General features: G+C 36.5%; 1 protein-coding gene across 2 annotated transcripts in view; it reads left to right on the top strand.

Annotated features, from left to right (window-relative positions):
• The window catches only part of scube3 (signal peptide, CUB domain, EGF-like 3), a 128,194-nt gene that overhangs the window by 62,823 nt on the left and 43,765 nt on the right, over window positions 1–21,606 (top strand). Inside the window, exons 5-7 of one of the 2 annotated variants that reach the window (XM_079588684.1) lie at window positions 4,318–4,464; window positions 5,703–5,819; window positions 14,124–14,174. In XM_079588684.1, coding sequence (XP_079444810.1) covers window positions 4,318–4,464; window positions 5,703–5,819; window positions 14,124–14,174 — 315 coding nt within the window. The remainder of the gene's footprint in view (window positions 1–4,317; window positions 4,465–5,702; window positions 5,820–14,123; window positions 14,175–21,606) is intronic. The other variant, XM_079588685.1, reaches the window with a different exon arrangement.

The raw sequence follows: 21,606 nt of genomic DNA, 5'->3' as shown, positions 1-21,606 counted from the left end.
TCTCTCTCTCTCTCTCTCTCTCTCTCTCAACTGGTTTTGAACTTGCATGATTTACGTCTCATTTTTTAGGTCCACGTAAAGTGACCCGCACACCTTCTTTCTCTCATTAAAGGCCTTTCGCATGACTCCACATGAAAAGCGTGGAAGATCTGGTCATGAAAAGGTGGTTTTATGTGTTTTACGAGGTAGCAGGGAAACATGTACACATACTGTTCAAAAATCTCTTCTGCTCACCAAGGACGAGTTTATTTCATCAAAAATAAAGTAAATATTGAACATTTTCTATGTGAATATATTGTAAAGTTAAGTTATTCCTGTGACCAAAGCTGAATTTTTAGCATCATTACTCCAGTCTTCAGTGTCACATGATTCATTCGAATATGCTGATTTGCTACTCAAGAAACATTTCTGATTATTATCAATGTTGAAAACGGTTGTGCCGCTTCATATTGTTTTTGGAAACAAAAGAACAGCATTTTTATAGGGAATTATAAATGTATTTACTGTCACTTTTGATCAATGTAACGCATCCTTGTTGAATTAAAATATTTTTTTTTAAATAGAAAAAGAAAAATTTTACTGATCCCAAACTTTTGAACAGTAGTGTGTTTGAGCTCAGAACTGAACAATGTGATGTCATTTTTTCCTGATAATACTAACATAGTACATAGTACCTGACATAACACTTGTACAAGATCATTTAAAAAGATTTGTGCATAATCTAACTGCCTTGTGCATAATCTAACCACCCAGAATATTTTCAATTTATATCTGAACATGCAATATATCAAAAGAAAGGAAAGAGCCTCTGCTTTTAGACAAAAATAAACAAACAAAAAGAAAGTTTTATTCAAGCTTCATGCTTTCTGTTTTTATCAATAACTGAATGTGGGTAAGTTTCATTAAAAAAAGCAACATTTGGAGCAAAAAGCTGAGAAATCACGTTTTTGTCAAAGACTACATCTGGATGGATCAGATTCAGAACAGATTAAAACATATATGAAGTAGATATAGTCCATCAACACCTCCAAAGCTTCACAAGTTGGTCGACATTTTATTCCATAACATTAGGTATGATATAGTAAACATAGTTTAATGTTGATGATCACATTATTTTACATAATGCATCTGCTTGCATATGATCTCGCTAATTTCTTCTTCTTCTTCGCCTGTGTTTTGATCCATGTGATGTGCAATAGCGCCCCCCTACCGTATAACAGTGAAAACTGTTAAAACGTAAAATTCCCTAATATGATTAAAAAGCTCATATTTAAGAGCAAAACTTTGCAAAATCATGACGCCACACATCACAAACTTATGAGCAAAGTTGTATCCGTTAATTGTACCCGTTAAACCCGTTAATTGGTTGTGCTTTGAAAGGTCAGTAACAAAGGGCCTAAAGTTGAAATTATTTGAATTCTGGTGGGTTTTTTATGCTTTGTTTAGAGTTTAATGTGTTGGCATAAACATGGCAACATTAACGCTGAGTCACGTGAAATGGCCTTATGTATGGAGTCGGTGGTTTACCAGGGAATCAATCGAGCAAATATGCGGCACAACAAGCCGTTTTTCTCAAAGCTCAAGTTTTGTAGGACGCTGACGTTGAAGCGCATTATCATTCACGGCTCCAGAACGGGGGAGATTTAGACCCAGAGAATGAATTAGAGAAATTGGAAAGTTCCTCAGACATCAGTTCCCAGGAGCAGCGAGAATAAAAAATGGTCCGATTTTGTTTTCTGGCAGAAGAAATGGAAAACAAAAGGTTCTAATTAATCAAAGTGATGCCGGCAGATGTGAAAGGTTGTGAATTACCAATTGAAAGCAAAACATTCAGTCCTGTCGCCCCTCTGTCCACATTTGTCAGCGCTTTTCATGTGTGGAGGGGAAAGGTTTCCTGTAAAGCTGCTAAAATACTGGCCTCGGGGTCTACGTGTGTGTGTGTGTGTCTGTAAAAGTGTATTTCTGCTCTCAGTGTTGTTATTTGAGGCCTAAACTGCTAGATTTTATTACAAGCATTTTGACTGACCAAACCTGTTAAGAGATGAGCTGTGTTTGGAAGTTGACTGAATAACCATAATAAGTAGATATGCACATTTAAAATGTAGAGTCAATGTTGGGAATTGCATGCTACCGTATTATTTCTGTAAAATTCATATGTGTAATTTTCTGTGTGCACAGAATATAGGCTGAAATGTGAAGTATACACCAGTCATGCGTCGAAATGCACTAAAATGAAAAAATATCAGCCGTTATGTTTTTAAAACATGTTAAATTATTTAATTGAATTTCCGTTTTTAAAGAATTAAAAATGCACAATAAGTGTTTTTATTTCTGAGAGGTGTTATTTTAGTATTATTTATATATACTATTATAGTATTTATTCATATTTTGAATTAGCATTTTTTACAGTGTTCATTTTAGTCTTAGTCTAATTCTTAGTGATACTGTAATGTGCTTTTGTCTTTTTAATTCGTTTTTTAATATTCCCATTTAGCTTTAACTATTTTTTTTTCATCTAATATTTATTTTTAAATTCTATTTTAGCTTCATTTCAGTTAACGAAAACGACCTTTTTAGTGTTAGTTAGCAAGAACAACACTGAATTGGATGCCATTCACATGCGCATGAGAAGGTCATGTGCCAACAATGTATCATACTACTGTTTAAATTATCAGCATTGCATAACGTATTTTGTTTTGCATACTTTTACAAAAAAGTAGAATGCAGTTGCAAGGCATTTTGAATATTACTGATATATTTTCCTGTTCCCGTTTTTCTTTTACTGTAAAATATCTGTCAAGTTTGGCTGCATATGTAACTGACTCCTGTCGGATAAATGTGATATAAGCTGTTTTCTCTGGGTATAGATGTTCCCTTCAGTGTGCTGCTTTCCCAGGGTGCCGCGGGTCTGTTGACACAGATGCGTCCTGGGGTCTGAAGTCAGAGGGGTGCTTTCATTCTCCTCTTACTGTTCAAACACTGGTGAACATGAGTCTGATCTGGGGTCAGTCAAAGAAAAGCAACACTCACCCAGTTCCTCTGGTTCTGAACGGCTGACACTTTTCTCACCGAGCCGAACCAAACGTCCCAATCCTCTTAAAGTCTCAATGAAATCAAAAATTAATGACAATTATTATTTATTATGGAAACAACTTCCCCTCCCTCTTGTAGCGACATCTCTTTTCTGATTTTGAAGGCGGGGCAACCTGTCACTCACATGAGATCGACCAATAGCAAATCACAACCATCCAATCAGTTCCACAAGTCCCGCCCTACATTTGTTCTTGTTTGAGAAGCCGTTTCACTCGGATATACGCCACAATAGAGAAGAAAAGATAATTGCAACTTCTGTTTCATGATGACTTTGAACCGAGCCGGGGATCTTGTATATGCTTGAAGGTGTATAGTGATACAATAGTGAAACAATGGAGTAAATGTATGCAAATATTTGGAATACATTGATAAATGAGATCACAAACTTTTTTATTTTCATACAGTAGGTCTGTTGATATGTGTGTGTGCTCAGACTTGTGGTATAAACTGAAGGAAATGTAACTGTTTGTCATGCATTAGTAATCAAACTGTTTCCTAAACAGGTTTTTTTCTGAAATTGAAAATGGTGAGCAAAGCAACAAATTCATAGCCAGTCAAAATATATTTGATTGTTGATATACATATACACTATCGTTCAAAAGTTTGAGGTCAGTAAGTTTTCATTCCTGAAATTGTCCTTTTACTCTGCAAGGATGCATTGAAACGATCAAAAGTGACAGTAAATACTTATACAGTGTTACAAAAGATTTTAAATAAATGCTGAACATTCTATTCATCAAAGAAACCTGAAAAAAATATCACAGTTTCTACAATAAAATTGAGCAGCACGACTGTTTTCTACATTGATAATAATCAGAAATGTTTCTCGAGCATCAAATCATCATATTAGAATGATTTATGAAGGATCTTGTGACACTGAAGACTGGAATAAATTATATTTTACAATATATTCACATTTAAAAACTTTTTTTAAATAATAATAATATTTCACAATATTACTTTTGATTACAGAAATGAGCGTATGAGACTTCTTTCAAAAACAACCGACTCAACTTGACTAGTAGTGTATGTGGAACAGGATTTTGGACCAATGAGATTTCACTGTGCGTGGAGCTACCTGGAGCAATGTGATAAACCTAGAAACAAATAAATATAAAGTGATTTATTGCATGACATTTGTAAACCATTCAGATATTTCTGTTTTGTAAAGGAATCATAATTTATGTCTCCCCCCCCCCCCCCCCCCTTCTTAATGTTCTACAGTGCGCTTTAATGGAACTAAAGACGTGCCCACCTGCATGGATAAAAATCACGGCTGTGCCCACATTTGCAGAGAGACGCCCAAAGGATCCATCGCCTGTGAGTGCAGACCGGGATTTCAGCTCACCAAGAACAGCCGAGACTGTAAATGTGAGTAGATTGATTGATGGATGGATGGATGGATGGATGGATGGATGGATGGATGGATGGATGGATGGATGGATGGATGGATGGATGGATGGATGGATGGATGGATGGATGGATGGATGGACTGACGGACAGGCAAATAGATGGATGTATGGATGGATGGTCGGACAGATAGATAGAACGATAGATAGATAGATAGATAGATAGATAGATAGATAGATAGATAGATAGATAGATAGATAGATAGATAGATAGATAGATAGATAGATAGATAGATAGATAGATAGATAACACGATCACCTCTACACTTAAGACGTGTGGGCTGAATCTTAAGCAAAATCAAGCAATCTTGCGGAGAACTGATTGTTTAAAAGATCCCTGATGTACTCTGGAGTCAGATGGCTTTAAAAGCAAATCACAAAACTTTGAACGTAATCCGTTGTTTTATCGGTAGCCAGTGAAAAGAGGCCAAAATTGGAGTTATACGGTCTCTCTTCTTAGTATTTGTCAGCAGTCTGGCCGCTGCATTTTGAACAAGTTGTTACCCTGACAAGGACGACTGACCACCCTGCATGTAATGATTTACAGTAATCCAGCTGCTAAGATATAAAAGCATGTATAGCTTTTTCAAGATAATTCTTTGATAAAACTGATTTAAATGTTTTAATTGAAAGAAACTAAGTTAGTGGCATGACCTTTTATGGTTTAAAACTGGCCCATACTCTTTACTGGTGGACACAATGTACATATATTGCCAAAAATGTATCACTTTTTGTCATTTAACATTATAAACTTTTAGTTAATCCAAAGTTTCACCTCCTCAAGGCCAATCCAGCAGACAATTTTCAGCCTCATTACTTCCTGCTTTAAAAGGAAGATACAACTGCGTATCATCAGCATAACTATGATATGAAATGGCATATTTATCAAATATAGAGCCCAGCGGAATCATGTAAAGGGAAAAAAGTAACGGCCCTAAAATAGAGCCCTGAGGTACCTCATAAGTTACAGGAGCAGCATATATAAAATTATTCCCAATCTTTACGGCAAATGTGATAGATAGATAGATAGATAGATAGATAGATAGATAGATAGATAGATAGATAGATAGATAGATAGATAGATAGATAGATAGATAGATAGATGAAATGATAAATAGAACGATGGATGAATGGGTTGATAGATGTTAGTGATTAGAAGTTAATGATCTCTAATCTCTTAATGTTGATGTTCTTGACTAGTGACGTGTAACTATGGTAACGGTGGCTGTCAGCACATCTGTGAGGAGACGGACCACGGGCCCAGATGTTCCTGCCACATGAAGTTTGCGCTTCACTCTGATGGGAAGACCTGTGTAGGTTAGTGAACACTCGCACTGCAACACACGACTCTAACTAGAGTAAAGAAATCTGCTGCTTGTTTTTACCAATTTTATCCACAGTCAATTGTTTGGACTGGAAAAAAGTTGTTGCCAGGTGATGGGAAAATAAGGGTCATTGATAACATCAGCCAAAAGGAAAATAGTTTTAGACGTAATTACATTTGTTGAAAGAATATGAAGATTTTCTTACTGAATTGTTAAGTAAATATGGTTGATTTTGATTTCACATTGACTTTCAAATATTGTAAGTGAGCTGCAGACACTGTTTAAAGCAAAGGCATTGGCTTTAAGAGACTTCTAATGGAAACTCTAAACTTAATGCTCTGTTAAGTCCAGAGTTTGGCTTGATTTTATGCGGTGGAACCAAATCTCAGAGTTTCACTCAACGTTCACAACATACAGTGCGAAATGGGCTGTTCTGTGCACCTCAAGTGTTTGACAGTGAGCACATTGTCCTTTAGTTACGCTTCATTTACATACATATGTTAGTGTTTCCATTAGTCTAGTCACGGATGAGGATTTACATGCATCGTGGGAGCTATAAACAGAAAGTTGAGCGCAGAAAGACACTTACGCATGAGGTATAAACTTGATGTATTTGACAATATATCAAACTTAGGAAATCGAGATCACTGAATGTGAAGAGTTATGTGCCTTCCTGCTCTATTCGTCTTTTTTCTATTTAACCTTGCTTGCTTGAACACATTTCCCTTCGACTTTTCACGTTCTTAAAGAGCACTGTTTGGTCACAATGCTGTGTGTAATTTATGAGCCAGTAGCGTCACCAAACGAATTTGCAAAAATAAGGATTGTCTAAGCTGGTTTTCTTATAGTTGTCTCTGCATAATTAGCATTAAGTATATATTTTTTTAAATTACACCCAGCAGCTTATGACCTGAATAAAAAGTGTGTCTGAGTCAATCACAGCTGTTCTTTGCACCTCTTTAGCCAATCACAGCTTTGCTTTGTATTACTGCAACCAATCACAGCAGACCTCTGTATTACTGAGCCGTGATTCCTGAAGGACTAGCGATCCACAGCAGACTTACGGCTGTTTACGCCAAATCTGAGTTGCATGTCATACGAAATATTAATCTCTGTGCCAAAAAAATAATTTTGTGTTGATTCATAGTTGTGTATTTTTTATTAAGAGAGTAGTTTTTTTTAATGTATTATTTTAAAAACTACTGTTAACATTTTTTGGGGAAATTACCCGATTTATATATACTTCTATTATATTTATTGAACTATTTTTAGCAAAACTACTCGGTTGCAAAACATGAACAGTAATTAAATAAATACACAAATACATATAATATAAGTTGTGTACCAGATATAGGAGACAAGGTTTTAGACGAGACATTTCTCGCTCGTACATTTCTTGAAATATAATAATAATAATAATAATAGTAATTATAATTTCAGTCGTAATGAATTTTATTGTATATAAATTCGTTTTTTTTTGTATTTTTAGATGTTATTTTTGTGCTACTTTTTCAGCATAATTTCTAATAATAATATTAATTATTATTATTATTATTTGTAGTAATAGTAGTTTTAGTACTACTTCTACTACTATTATTATTACTATTATTATATTTTGTCATCAGACTATCAATAAATGTCAGAGTGAGACTTACTTTACCTCATATGATTTTTCTCTCTCTAATTGATCATTAGCTTAATTTAAAAATAATATAAATAAATAATAATAATAATTTAGCAAATTAATATATTTTTTTTCTATTTCTATTAATATCTGGACATTTGTTTTTGAGAATCACCAATAAATATTTATTTATTTAAGTGAATATCTAATACTTTTTTATGTTGTTTAGTCGCATTGACTTGGATCGCCATTATTACCGCTACTCCGCGTCAGAAACTGATGCTCATATGTAATAGACACTTTTTATCTGTTTGTGTAAGCCGAAGCTGAAAATGGATCTTGGGAGCGTTGGCCGTAACAGCTGGAAAAGTCATAAAACAAGCGGATCCGCAGACTTCAGGATGGCATTATGAATCCTTAAGTTAGCAACCGCTCCTCTCAGCGGCCACATCCAAATAGAAACAAACATACACACTCTTAAAGACAGCCCTTTAAAAGCAGCATTTCAGCAGCCTAAATATCAGGGACCTTGTTTCCCGACCGAACGGTGGTTAGTCTGGCTTCTGATCCGTTCTTTTGCACTCGCTCTCCTCGACTGGATCCAGCTCTTATGTCAAGGTCTCACTCAGACGCCCTATTATTACCCCTCTGTTCCCCCCAAAACCTGCCAGCAGCTCCGCAAATGAGACGTCTGTGGCGTGTCTGACGGCCCCCGAAGACAAAACTGAAAGAGTAAAGCTCAGGCCACAGAGGCCAGAGGCGTGCGGTGAGTCTGTCAGGGTCGCAGGGATCCAGGGCTCGCTCTCTCACGGGCTCTAATAGGCCAGAAAGCCACAATAAAACAAGCTGAACTTATTAATGAGCCCCTGTTGAGCTATGGGCTGGAGTCTCGGAGTAATTGATGTGGCCTACCCACAATCCCCTGAGGAGATGGAAACCGGTTGCATGATAAGAGAAGGTGAGAGGAGAGAGGAGAGATGGATGTTTCCTCAACGACAGCCACTTTCATGTCCTGGGGGATTGATTTTTATAAAACAGACTCAAACTTTTTGTGATATGAAAGTCACATTTAAGCTTTTGTGGAAACTTTTTTACCGTGACTTTATTATGCACTTATTTGCTACTTTTCAAACACAATATTAAAAATGTGTGTTACCAAATAGTATATTTTTATATACACTACTATTTTAAGATTTGTAATGCGTTTGAAAGAAGTCTCTTCTGCTCACCAAGGCTGCATTTATTTGATAAAAAATACAGTAAAATCAGTAATATTGTAAAAGCTGATTTCTATGTGAATATATTGTAAACTGTAATTTATTCCTGTGATTGATCAAAGCTGAATATTCAGCATCATTACTCCAGTCTTCAGTGTCACATGATCCTTCAGAAATCATTCTAATGTGATGATTTGATACTCAAGAAAATATATCAATATTAATATCAATGTTGAAAACAGTTGTGCTGCATAATATTTTAGTGGAAAGTGTAATACATTATTTTATTTGATGAATAGATGGTTTAAAAGAAATTAATTTATTTGAAAAATAAATATTTTGTAACATTATAAATGCCTTTACTCTCACTTTTGATCAGTTTAATGCATCCTTGGTGTGTGTGTGTGTGTGTGTGTGTGTGAAGATGATTGTCAAGTTGTAATTTTTTACTATGCCTAACTTTGAAGAAAGTGAAATAATTTCTGTGTATTTATGCTGGAATAAAATGCATAACATTGGCATAAAATTATCCATAGCAACAAAAGGAGTTATCCATTTTATTTTTTTAAATGATGTGGTGGGAATAAAATGTGTTGGTTCAGAATAATGGTAAAAAAAAATCCACTGTTGGCAATTGCAAATTGACAAATGACTTAAACTAGTCGGAGTGTATTTTAAGGGAATTTATTTTCTAAACGTCCACACGGCCAAAAGTGTCCTAGTCGAAGAAACATTCAGCACAAGCTTTCATTTTTCATTCTTTTCAAGTCTTGCCATCCCCACCTCACGTTGTTTACTACATATTACGAACAAAATGGTTGAGAGGACCAGACGTAGCATGTGTTAAAGACATTTCCAGATGCCATTGCAGTGATTTGGTCAGTGACTGGAGCCTGACCAACACTTCAGCATCTCTGGATGGATTTGCCCAGAAACCCTTGCAGAAATAGCTCAGCGTTTGCATCAGTGCGTCAGATCGCATGTATTTTTGTTAGTCAGACCTCATTAATACGATATGGATCCTTATGAACAGGTGTAAACAATTTTGCTCAGAATAGCTTTAAGTGATCTCTTGTCATTTTTAGCCTAACATCCTTTGATTCGTGCCTCTGCGCAATAGTTCTGGGACTTTAATCTTGAAATGGCACATTGGTCGAGTAAAATCAATCACTCTGATCTCACTGGGTGGCTTTTTGTGTTCCTTGAGCTGCTTCATCTATTCTCTAAACCCTTCTCTCTTCATCCTCATTGACTGCTTTTCTTCAGAAGTGATGGATTTCAGCCGCTCTGATTACTTTTGCACTTTATACGGCTTCCATCCTTCACAATCGGTCGCTGAAGTTTTGCCTCGGCAGGTTTAGCAAAGAAGTTTGATTCGAAAGCGCACAGTGAGCAGATGGGAAGGCAATAAAACAAACCCAATCGCACACATCCACATTTATTGACAGATAATACCTCAATGCGTTCCCATTCGTCTCAATGGCAGTTGCAGTCGCACACCGTCCCGTTAGCGACTCTCAAAAGTGGTGATGGACTTGGGCACTGGTAAAACAATTGAAATACATTTTATTTAGTCAGAATGACTACTTTTGAATGTTCATCAATGGATAAAGATGCACTTTGTAGTTACAGCATCTGTATATTTTAATAGTCATTTTCCTGTTTATGATCATATGATCCCGGATGGCATTTCATTGTGATTTGTCTCATCTAGGATTTAAGAACCATCAGTTTTTCAGTATGTTCATGAAATTTCCATGAAATTGTTTCATGTCGCCTAGCCATAATCCCAGTATAAATACTCCCCCAAAAATTATTGGTTATTAAAACATCTACATTCACAAACCACTGTTCATTTGAACTGCATGCATGATTTGGCATTGGCAAAAAAGCTGTTGCTCATCTTAGTTCATCGCGATCTCACAAAGTTCTGTTATAATCAATAAAGTTGTCTGTATTGCACCTGGTATCACTTATTTACATTGTGTCTACATTTCGTTTGTTATAATGAGAGGATTTGCGAGCATGCAGAACTCAGCGCTGAACTAAAACTCAGTGGTTAGTGGATTGTAACTTAAACGCCTCTGATTGGCCACTGCGTTCATAAGATCAACGGACATGTCTGTGATTGGCTACATTGCTCAACGCTGCTTTTTTTACAAAATATTTTTTTACTATAAAATTACTATAAAATCAAAGCCATATATCTAACCAAGTTGTGTTCCAAATTTAAAGTTGATTTCACAAAAATGTAAGTTCCCATTAGATTTTGTTTAGGCGTAATACCAAAAATAGCCACCAGGTAACCATTGAATTTAATTGTATGCATTCTGCCATAACAAATTAATAAATTTCTGTCCAAATATAATTTCTGTCACAAAATATGGAACCTTGAGACTCAGACCTTTCTGAAAATATGTGTTTTGTCAAGATTAGAAAAGGTTTTGATCATAAATTATGAAATATGTCGTTATCACAGGCTGAATCCTGAGTTTGTAAGCTTTCGGATGATATATAATTTGTCAACATTAGATCAGGTGAAGTATAGTATATAATTGTTTTAAACATGCAGTGGCAGTAACAGTTAACAGATTAATGACTTGGTCCTTTTTTTTAAATATTCGACTCAGGAGTCACAACTCATAAAATCCAAAGTGTATAAAAAATTTAAACAATTCTTTTGGATATGTTTTACTTAAGTCCAGATGATATAGAAAATGACATGGAATAATTTTTTGCTTATCATTTTCCACTCTTGCCTGTTTAAGGGATAAACACTTTGTAAATAGAAACCTTTGATGCTCTCAAGAGCGTAAACACAGATAAGCACCGGACCGAATCTGTTTCGCCAATAAACTATTATTGCGGAGAAAACTGATCCTAGACCAGCAGTTATGGGCAGCTTAGGCTGTGCTTGCTCCTGCAAATTGTTTTATTTTCTATTAATTTATTTGACTTTTTTAACTGACCAACACTTTTAAATGCTAGTGCACCTTAAATGGGTTGTTTAGCCGAACATTTAAATCCTCGTTTTGTTCCAAACCTTTATGAATTTCTTCTGTAGAACACAAAAGAAGATATTTTTAAGAATGTTTCTGTTTTTTTCTCAATATAATGAATGTCAAAGGGGTCTTTCGTTGGCTGAAAGCTTTGGAACAACATGAGAGTGAGTAAATGATGATAGGATTTCATTTTTTGGGGTGAACTATCCCTTTAAAAACACAACCAGCAATAGTGAATCTGCCACGGCAATCTTAACAGTCGTATGTCTTCTTGTAGGCTGTACACAACGTTTTCTTCGTAGCAAGTACTGTAGTAAGTGATGCTCGCTTTCCACTCTTAATATATCCTATATATTTAACAGCTAACAGCTAACCGCTAAGTGTTTTTCCACATGGGTCCAGGCATCTTCATGTGATCCTGCAATCAAACGACAAGCATAAGCCAGTAGATTTGCACGAACATTTCCTCAGAAGACACTTAGCAAACAAAAGGGTTGTGGAGATTCTTAGCCTGAGAGTGATGCTAATCCGAAACAGATGCTCACATCTGGCTGGTACACACAATCCCCAGGCATCATATTGTTTAAAATGTTTGTTTCATAAGCAAGTTCCCCATCTAACAGGGAACGTTCTCCGAACTTTGGCTAATGTTCTGGCAAGGTTCTCTCAAAGTTATGAACAAACGTTACGTTAATGTAACGTTAACGTTAATAGAATGTCTGAAACGTTTCAATGGTTTTTTTTTGGTAACACTTTACAATAAGGTTCATTAGTTAACATTACTTAACACTAACCATGAGCAATCCATTTGTTACTGTATTTGTTCATCTTTGTTAACGTTAGTTAATAAAAATAAAGCTGTTCATGTTAGTTCACAGTGCATATGTTAACAAGATTTTAGTAAAGTATTAGTAAATTTTTAAATTAACATTAACAAAGATTAATAAATACTGTAGCCTATACGTGCAGTTCATTGTTAGTTCATGTTAACTAATGTAATTAACTAATGTTAACTATCGAACCTTATTGTAAAGTGTTACCGTTTTTTAAATGCTACTACGGAACATTCCGAGAACATTTAAAAGTAACATTCTTAGAATGTTTGCAAAATTCGAAAATGGAATGTTCCATTTTCGTAAAAACCTTTTTAACGTTCAGCGTATGTTTAGACATAACATTTTCATTACTTAATGGGAAGATTAGCAAAACATTCTTGGAACTTATTTTTGTTAGTGTTTTGTCTTTTGGTCAGACAGACTTTGTTTACTTGGTAGTTTGGTTATCTTTAAATGTAAACCGAGAAGTCACAGCACAGGTAAGTGATGGAATGTCTTAGATGAACTGCAGCGGGAATCATTGCCACGATTTGTCTCTGCATGACATCAAATCAAGCCTTCCTGCTCATTTTGGATGAAGTGTCTGGTTGTAGTCAGACTCACACTAACTGGTCTGCGTCTACACTGCAAAAACTGATGTTCTTTCTCAGTGTTTTTGGCTTGTTTTTCAGTACAAATATCTAAACATTTCCTAACAAGTCTTAATATTATTTTGCTCCTCAAGTAACTGTATCTTGATTTTAGAATGTTTCGATATTTGTACTGGAAAACAAGACACAAACACTGAGGAAGAACATCATTTTCGCAGTGTACTGCTGTCTGCTCCGTGTTGATTCACTCTTTTACCTGAGAGTGTTGCATGAGAAGACTAACACTCGGCCTTGTTATTCTCTGTACGAAAGTGTACGAAACTGATTCGAGTGCTGAAAACACCACCATCTTAAACCAGCAGGTTTCCACTGATCAGGCTGGCCTCGTTTGATGGTTTAAGTGGGGTTTGGGGCTCTAAACCAACTACAATCAGTACCTGCAAACCTTAGATTGGTTTAAGCTGGTCTTTCGACAGGGAGTTTATGAACTACTCTGCAAAAAATGACTTTCTTCCTCAGTATTTTCGTCTTGTTTTGCAGTACAAATATCTTAACATTCTTAAATTAAGATATATTTACTTGAAAAAAAAGTAAATTCCTTAAGATTGTCTTGTTTTCTGAAAAAAATATCAAATTGAAGTGACTGTCTAAAACAAGAAAAATATGCCAGTGGAGTAAGAAAGATCAATTTAATTCAGAGGGAAAACAAGTTAATTTTCCTGACATGTTTTAAGCGTAGAGTCAGTTTCAGAAAACAAGACTATCTTAAGGAATTTAGTTTTTCAAGTAAACGTATCTTGATTTTAGAATATTTATATATTTGTACTGGAAAACAGGACAAAAATACTAGAGAAAGAACATCATTTTTGCAGTGTAAATTGCTCTTGCAGCTTCATAAAAGGGTCAGTTTGAGCACCAAAGTTACTAAAAACTTAAATTTGACTGGCCAGGGTGTCTTATAAAGTTTAAAAAAAGTCAATCTTGGAAGACTAAGCAGTGTTTTTGTAATGTGTGTGTGTGTATGCAGAGGAAAGGAGTGTCCAACAGCAGCCACTGCAGCCACAGCTGTTACCCAATGGTAAATATGTCAATTTCTCTAGCTTGATTCCTATTGGCTACTTCTTTCCACAGTGGGTGTGGTTATGCTGGAACTCTTACTAACCTTTATTGCACCAATTTCTTGGGTTGTGGGTCCATTCTGGCAATCAGGAGATCAACAAAATGAACTTTACCCATGTTAAAATGGTTATTCTCTTGAATTGCCCGAATGCAAACCTGACTCCAATCTTGCTTGCAACCTCCTCATTAGGAACTGCCCATTCTTTAATCAGAAAGCATGTCTAATGAGGGTTTAACAATGAAGTCGCTGCAGTCTCCTATGACTCTTTACTATGAAGGGAAAAACGGGTCAGATTCAACTCACGTTTTTCCAAAGACTGTGACCTATAGGATTAATTATTTTAATGGAATTCAATTGGACTTGCTGTAACACGTCAATGTACTTCCTACTTTGTTGCTTACCCTGAATAAAAACAGAGTTAAGGCCCGTTCACACCAAGAACGTTGACTATAAAGAAAACTATAGCGATAACTATTTTAGCATAAACACCCATGCTCAATAGTTCTGTGCGTGCTGTAGTTTTGTCGTCTGTCACTTTAAATGCTCAAGCGCTTTAAAGAAGGATGGATTCTGATTGGCTGTCAATGTTTTTATTATTCATCAGCTGGAAAAATAATTCTGAAATCGACTCCAACGTTATCGTTCCTCTCTGCCGTTATCGTTGTGGTGAGGACTCTGCTATTCTTCTAAATGCAAAATTATTTATTTAGTTATTATAGTTATCATCCTTGATGTGAATGGGCCTTTATTCTGCAGAGCTTTGTATATTATACATATTTAAATTAGAATATTTTTTTTTCTGGGGATAAAATCTTGTAATGGAATTCAATCAGACTTGCTATAACACATCACTGTACTTCGTTTTTCAAAGTGCATCATGCATGACTTGAGATTGTGAAAGCGTTTTGTTTTGGGTTTGCACACTTTTGATTGCACAGGGCTCTGAGGTTATAAAGGAGACTGATTCGTTCTGGCACTAAATCTGCATGCTGGCTGTCGGTGTCTCGGGATCCTGAAATAAGCGCACGGCAAATACTGTACACCAAAGCCCAAGTACAACCTTTGTCCCAGTACCAAAATCTCATCTCACTTTGTTTCTCTTTCTGCCATCTCATGTTATTTTCTCGCCCTGGAAAGCAATGGCATTTTTGAAAAACGAGCTTGTTTGCACGACAACCTTTTAACAGAGTGGATTTAATGTGGACCGATGTGTTTGGTTGAGGTTGAGAGAGACCTGTGCCAACAGCTGTCATATTTACCAAATAGCTTTACCTCTGGCGGCATGTTCCCGACTTGTTCCAACCCTTACAGAAACTAATTGTGCCAACACTTGCAATTCCTGAGCACTAGCTGAACGTTAGAGGAGGGTTTTTCTTAAAGAGGACCCATTATGCTGGTTTACATTGTCACCTTTGTGTAATGTTGCTGTTTGAGGATGAAAAAGCTCTGCAAATTTCCAAAGCAAAAAGTCTCTCCAGCGGGAGTTATTCTCTATATCAGTGTCACTGTTTCTGAACTCCCTGAAAATATTGTAGTCTTGAGTTTCTTCCGGGAATGAAAACGTCACAATATTCCTCAATGAAATAATTAATACGCAGAATAAAGGGGCGGAGCCTGGTTGATTTAGTTAGTAGTGTGTTGAAACTGGCGGTTATGGTAAGGGGCGGGACATTTCCCAAACACACTCGAAGCGCTTAACCAATCACAACACACCAGTCTAGTCGACCAATCAGAGCACAGTGTGCTTTTCAGAAGGAGGGGCTTCATAGAGACAGGAACTAAACAGAGTGTTACTGACAGACTGGGAAGAGAAGAGCCACAACAATGGAGAATATGGGAAAAATAATGTTTTTTTTTTTTTTACCATTCTAGCGTTAAACCTTATTCCAGTAGAGGCCAAAAACAAAATAAAGTCTTCGTAAAAGGGCATTAGTTGAACCTTCCAATTATCATAGTGGTACTAACATGCCACTAGAGTCTTGGGTTTATATGCACTATTTCACAAAATACACTTGCAAAATGTACTGTCAGCTGTCTTTTTTTGGTTCAAGTTTCAGTAGTCAGAATGGCGAGGGCAGAGATGAGATGATCGGATCTCTGGGGAAAACATTAAATTACCTAATTGCAATTAACTGAGTGCAATATCGCATATTGCCTCGGCAGAAAATCCTTCTCCCTGAACTTTCCTTGGAGGTGATTTTATACATAGCAACCTGCCTGCTGGGTACTAGTTAATGAGTGTGCTTTCTCTTAACATGAAGACTCTTAACAGTGAACTCCTCTCAAAGAGTGCCGGATAGAGAGAGTTTATGGAAATTATGTCTGTATTCAGAAGATTCCTGAGTGTTGCGATGCATCCTAAGCAAAGTCGTTCATTTATGTATTTTGACACGCGTGAAAAGCGATTTGAATGGGTCTCGGCACGCACAGGTGCCTCAAAATCCTCAAAAGCCGCTGTTTTGTCTATGTTGCATGAGGAAGGTGTTAGATGCTTGATGTTTGAAGTGCATGGTTGAAGTCTGAAAAGAAGGTCTTAACGTAGTTTATTTGTAGCCCTCTCCTCTGACAGGAGCCTGATATCTTTGGCGAAATACTTTTCTTTTTTTTTAAAGACTCCTTTTTAAAGCTACAGCATAGGTGGAATGATAGTTATATATGTATGAGGAATACTCTGGTTCTAAAACTAGAGCTTTATATTGTGCTTAAGACTATGTGAATGGTGCTTGCCCATGAAAAATGTGCCACTATAAGGCTGGAGTTGACCTGACAACTTTCCCAGTATTTGCTAATCCTCTTCTGCAGAGCTTTGTCTTGGTTAATTGATTGGTTTGTTTGTTTGTTATAAAAAAGAAAAAAAGATTATCTTTTTTTTTTTTTTTTTACCTTTATTTAACCAGGAAAAAAGACTCACTGAGATTAAAATCTATTTTACAGGAGTGTCCTGGCCCAGATAGGCAGCTGAGGTTACATGGACAATTTTAACTTTTTTAGTTTTTTAGAACAATTAAAGAGTAAGCTCATAAAATGCATGTAATTATGAGCTGTTTTAATAGTCACCTTTATTTATACAGCGCTTTTTACAATACCGATTGTTTCAAAGCCGCTTTACAGAGATAACAGGAAAATAATGCAACAAAGTTTGTTTCTAGAAGAAAATAGCGCCACAGTCCAGCTTAAGTAAGTTCAGTTCATTTTTGTTGTAAAAAATAGTTCTTAATTTAGTTCATTTTTGTTGTAAAAAATAGTTATTAATTTAGTTCATTTTTATATATAGCAGCTCTGGAGAAAACCGTGATGTGATCGTCCAGCTCAGTTCAGTTCTCATATAATGGTGTCAATGCAGGCTGATCAATATTATTGTTCAATATTAAATTAAATGTCATACAACTAAGCAAGCCAAAGGCGAAAAAGGCGACAGCGGCAAGCAATCAAAACCCCATCAGGCGACAGAATAGAGAAATAAACCTTGGGAGAAATTGAGTTATTTTATAGTAAAACTGATTTCAGTAATGTAGCGAAGGTGTGTTGTTATGGGAAGAAGGAGGAGGGAACTTTAATTTTTTTTAAAAATGGCCTCCGTAGATTCCCTCTCCATTGGACTAGGTATGCTTTCCCAGCATTAATAACACTGGTCATGACTCATGGCTGAAATGTAACTGAGAACTGAAGCACTCTTCCCATGACACAACATGTAAAAGGAAAAGCTGAAACGACCGTCTCCATGGTAAGCCTTGTCCCTCGTCCTGTTGGCATGGAGGATTATTATTCTTTGGGCTTACGTGGGATGCTGGGTAGGTTACGACTATATGAGAGCAGTTGCCAAAAGGGCACGCTACGGCTTGCCAGCATCTGTGTCTCCAACTCTCGTAAGGGTTCAGTGGCTGTGGCGCTTTCCATAGGGACCCATTTGTCAATCTTCGAACTACCGTCTTAGTTACTGATGTAACCCTCATTCCCTGAAGGGATCGGAGACGTTACGTCCCTCTTGACACATCTGAACCACCGCTGAATGGCTGATATCCCAGGCTGCGTTCCAGTCCACTTTTGAACTTCCCTAAGCACTTCCCCTTGGGCGAATCCCTGCCGCCATTTTGAAGTGCGTTCCAAGTCGTGAAGTGGACGAGGGACATTTATATGGACAGACCCTCGTTCCCTCGATTTTGACCGAGGGAGCGAGTCTACTTCATGTACACTTCAGGCATCTATATCGTCTAATCACCACCACAACATACAACTCTATGATATATCATAGAGTTATATTAATATATATATATATATATATATATATATATATATATATATATATATATATATATATATGTGTGTTTTGTTTTTTGTTTTTTTAAACAAACCAAGCACAACTATATACATGTGGATGCTGCATTAAACAAATTCTTAAATTTCTTAAAAATGCTGGAAAACTATCATATGACACCGGTAAATCTGCGGTATATATCTCCTGATGCTAATTGAGTTGACTGGATGAGCTCCTCCCATGATAATTATGTTAATTATCTGAACGTGCTTCTCTTTGTTAATAAAACAGTCAGAGGTGATTGGCGCTCCCAAGTGAGATCCCATTTATCAGTCTTCGACATAACGTCTCTGTTCCCTCCATCAGGGAACGAGGGTTACATCAGTAACCATGATGTTTTGGTTTTATGGTTAACATTGCCGATGCTCTGCTCACTGCACGGATCATTAGCGTTTAGTGGAAAGCGCACTTCGGTAACCTCACAGGTGTCTTACAGAGTCTGCCAGCGCATCAGACACCGCTTATCATCTCCTCTATCAAAAGATTATATTTATATCCACTCACACAGCTGAATCAAATCTTTTCAGGTGGTAGAGTTTACCCACACAAAGAGGAGGTTTTGTGTGTGAGCGTTTTTCAGCTCTCAAAAGCCAAAGATGTCAAACCTTATAATCAGAGATTGATGCAGTAAGGGAATCTCTTAAGCGTTTTCGAGGCATGTTGTGACACAGACCTGCACACTGGCACACACAACCAACATGTATATCTATCCATCTCTCGCTCTTTTATAAAGTTGTTCTTCTGAATGCCAGCAGAGCTTTGTGCTAAACCCTTATTCATGACAGTTATTGTGCTTCGATTTTGACAGGGTTCGTACAAGGTGCTTGAAGTACTTGAATTTGACTTTTTGACATGTAAGTCCTGGAAAACCCTTGAAAACAGACATACTTATGAAGAGGTACTTGAATTACTGAAAGACTATATGTGACCCTGGATCACAAACCAGTCACGAGCCGCACGGGTATATCTGTGGAAATAGCCAACAATACATTGTATGGGTCAAAATTATAGATTTTTCTTTTATGCCAAAAATCATTAGGATATTAAGTAAAGATCATGTTCCATGAAGATGTATAGCAAATTTCCTACCGTAAATATATAAAACATGTATTTTTGTTAGTGAATGCAGCACAAGCGCGAACATAAATGCACAACTTTAAAGGAGATTTTCTCAATGTTTCGATTTTTTTGCACCTTCAGATTCCAGATTTTCAACAGTTGTATCTCGGGCAAATATTGTTTAATATTGTCCAAAACAAACATCAATGGAAAGCTTATTTATTCAGTTTTAAGATGTATAAATCTCAATTTCAGAAAAGTGACCCATGTGACTGGTTTTGTGATCCAGGGTCACATATATGAAATTAGTGTTTAATTTTTTCTATGAAACCATACTTTCGTGCAAAATGAACACTGCAGACATGAATCTGATTAAGATATAAAGACATTTTGCATGACTACGAATATGATATTACTCATAAATGTCTAAGTATATGGTACAGCTTTCATTCATCAAGTCAATCATATAGTCATGGGGAAAAAATCAGTTTGAATAAGGAAAGCGATATCTTTGTCATAGTATGGTTAACCATTAAATAGTTAATGTTGCCACAGTCATTGGATACTTTGCATGTGCTGCACTTTGTTTTATTGGTATATGTTTATTTATCTGTTCACCTTTTTAAACATTTGAAAGATAATAAAGATATTCTTTTGATAAGTGATATCTATTATTGAAGTCCTTGAAAACCCCAAAATTATAGCTTGAAAACGACGATCAAAGATACAGTAAAACTGACGTGACGATCAAAGATACAGTAAAAGCTACGATCAAAGATACAGTAAAACCAACGCGACGTTCAAAGATACAGTAAAACCGACGCGACGATCCAAGATACAGTAAAACTGAAGCGACGATCAAAGATACAGTAAAACTGACGCGACGATCCAAGATGCAGTAAAACTGAAGCGACGATCAAAGATACAATAAAACCGACGCGACGATCAAAGATACAGTAAAACCGGCGTGACGATCAAAGATACAGTAAAACTGACGCGACGATCAAAGATACAGTAAAACCGGGGTGACGATCAAAGATACAGTAAAACTGAAGCGACGATCAAAGATACAGTAAAACTGAAGCGACGATCAAAGATACAATAAAACCGACGCGACGATCAAAGATACAGTAAAACCGGCGTGACGATCAAAGATACAGTAAAACTGAAGCGACGATCAAAGATACAGTAAAACTGAAGCGACGATCAAAGATACAATAAAACCGACGCGACGATCAAAGATACAGTAAAACCGGCGTGACGATCAAAGATACAGTAAAACTGAAGCGACGATCAAAGATACAGTAAAACTGAAGCGACGATCAAAGATACAGTAAAACTGACGCGACGATTAAAGATACAGTAAAACTGAAGCGATGATCAAAGATACAGTAAAACCGGGGCGACGATCAAAGATACAGTAAAACTGAAGCGACGATCAAAGATACAGTAAAACTGACGCGACGATCAAAGATACAATAAAACAGGCGCGACGATCAAAGATACAGTAAAACTGAAGCAACGATCAAAGATACAGTAAAACCGACGCAACGATCAAAGCTACAGTAAAACCGAAGCGACGATCAAAGATACAGTAAAACCGACGCGACGATCAAAGATACAGTAAAACCGACACGACGATCAAAGATACAGTAAAACTGACGCAACGATCAAAGATACAGTAAAACTGACGCGACGATCAAAGATACAGTAAAACTGAAGCGACGATCAAAGATACACTAAAACTGACGCGACGATCAAAGATACAGTAAAATGATGCAACGATCAAAGATACAGTAAAACCGACGCGAGTAAAACTGACGCGACGATCAAAGATACAGTAAAACTGACGCGACGATCAAAGATACAGTAAAACTGACGCGACGATCAAAGATACAGTAAAACTGACACGACGATCAAAGATACAGTAAAAGCTACGATCAAAGATACAGTAAAACCGACGCAACGATCAAAGATAAAGTAAAAGCGACGATCAAAGATACAGTAAAACTGACG

Source organism: Phoxinus phoxinus, assembly GCF_949152265.1.
Source record: "Phoxinus phoxinus genome assembly, chromosome: 18".
Lineage (NCBI taxonomy): Eukaryota > Metazoa > Chordata > Actinopteri > Cypriniformes > Leuciscidae > Phoxinus > Phoxinus phoxinus.
Note: the sequence above shows the minus strand (reverse complement) of the source record. Positions and strands in the feature narration are given on the sequence as shown.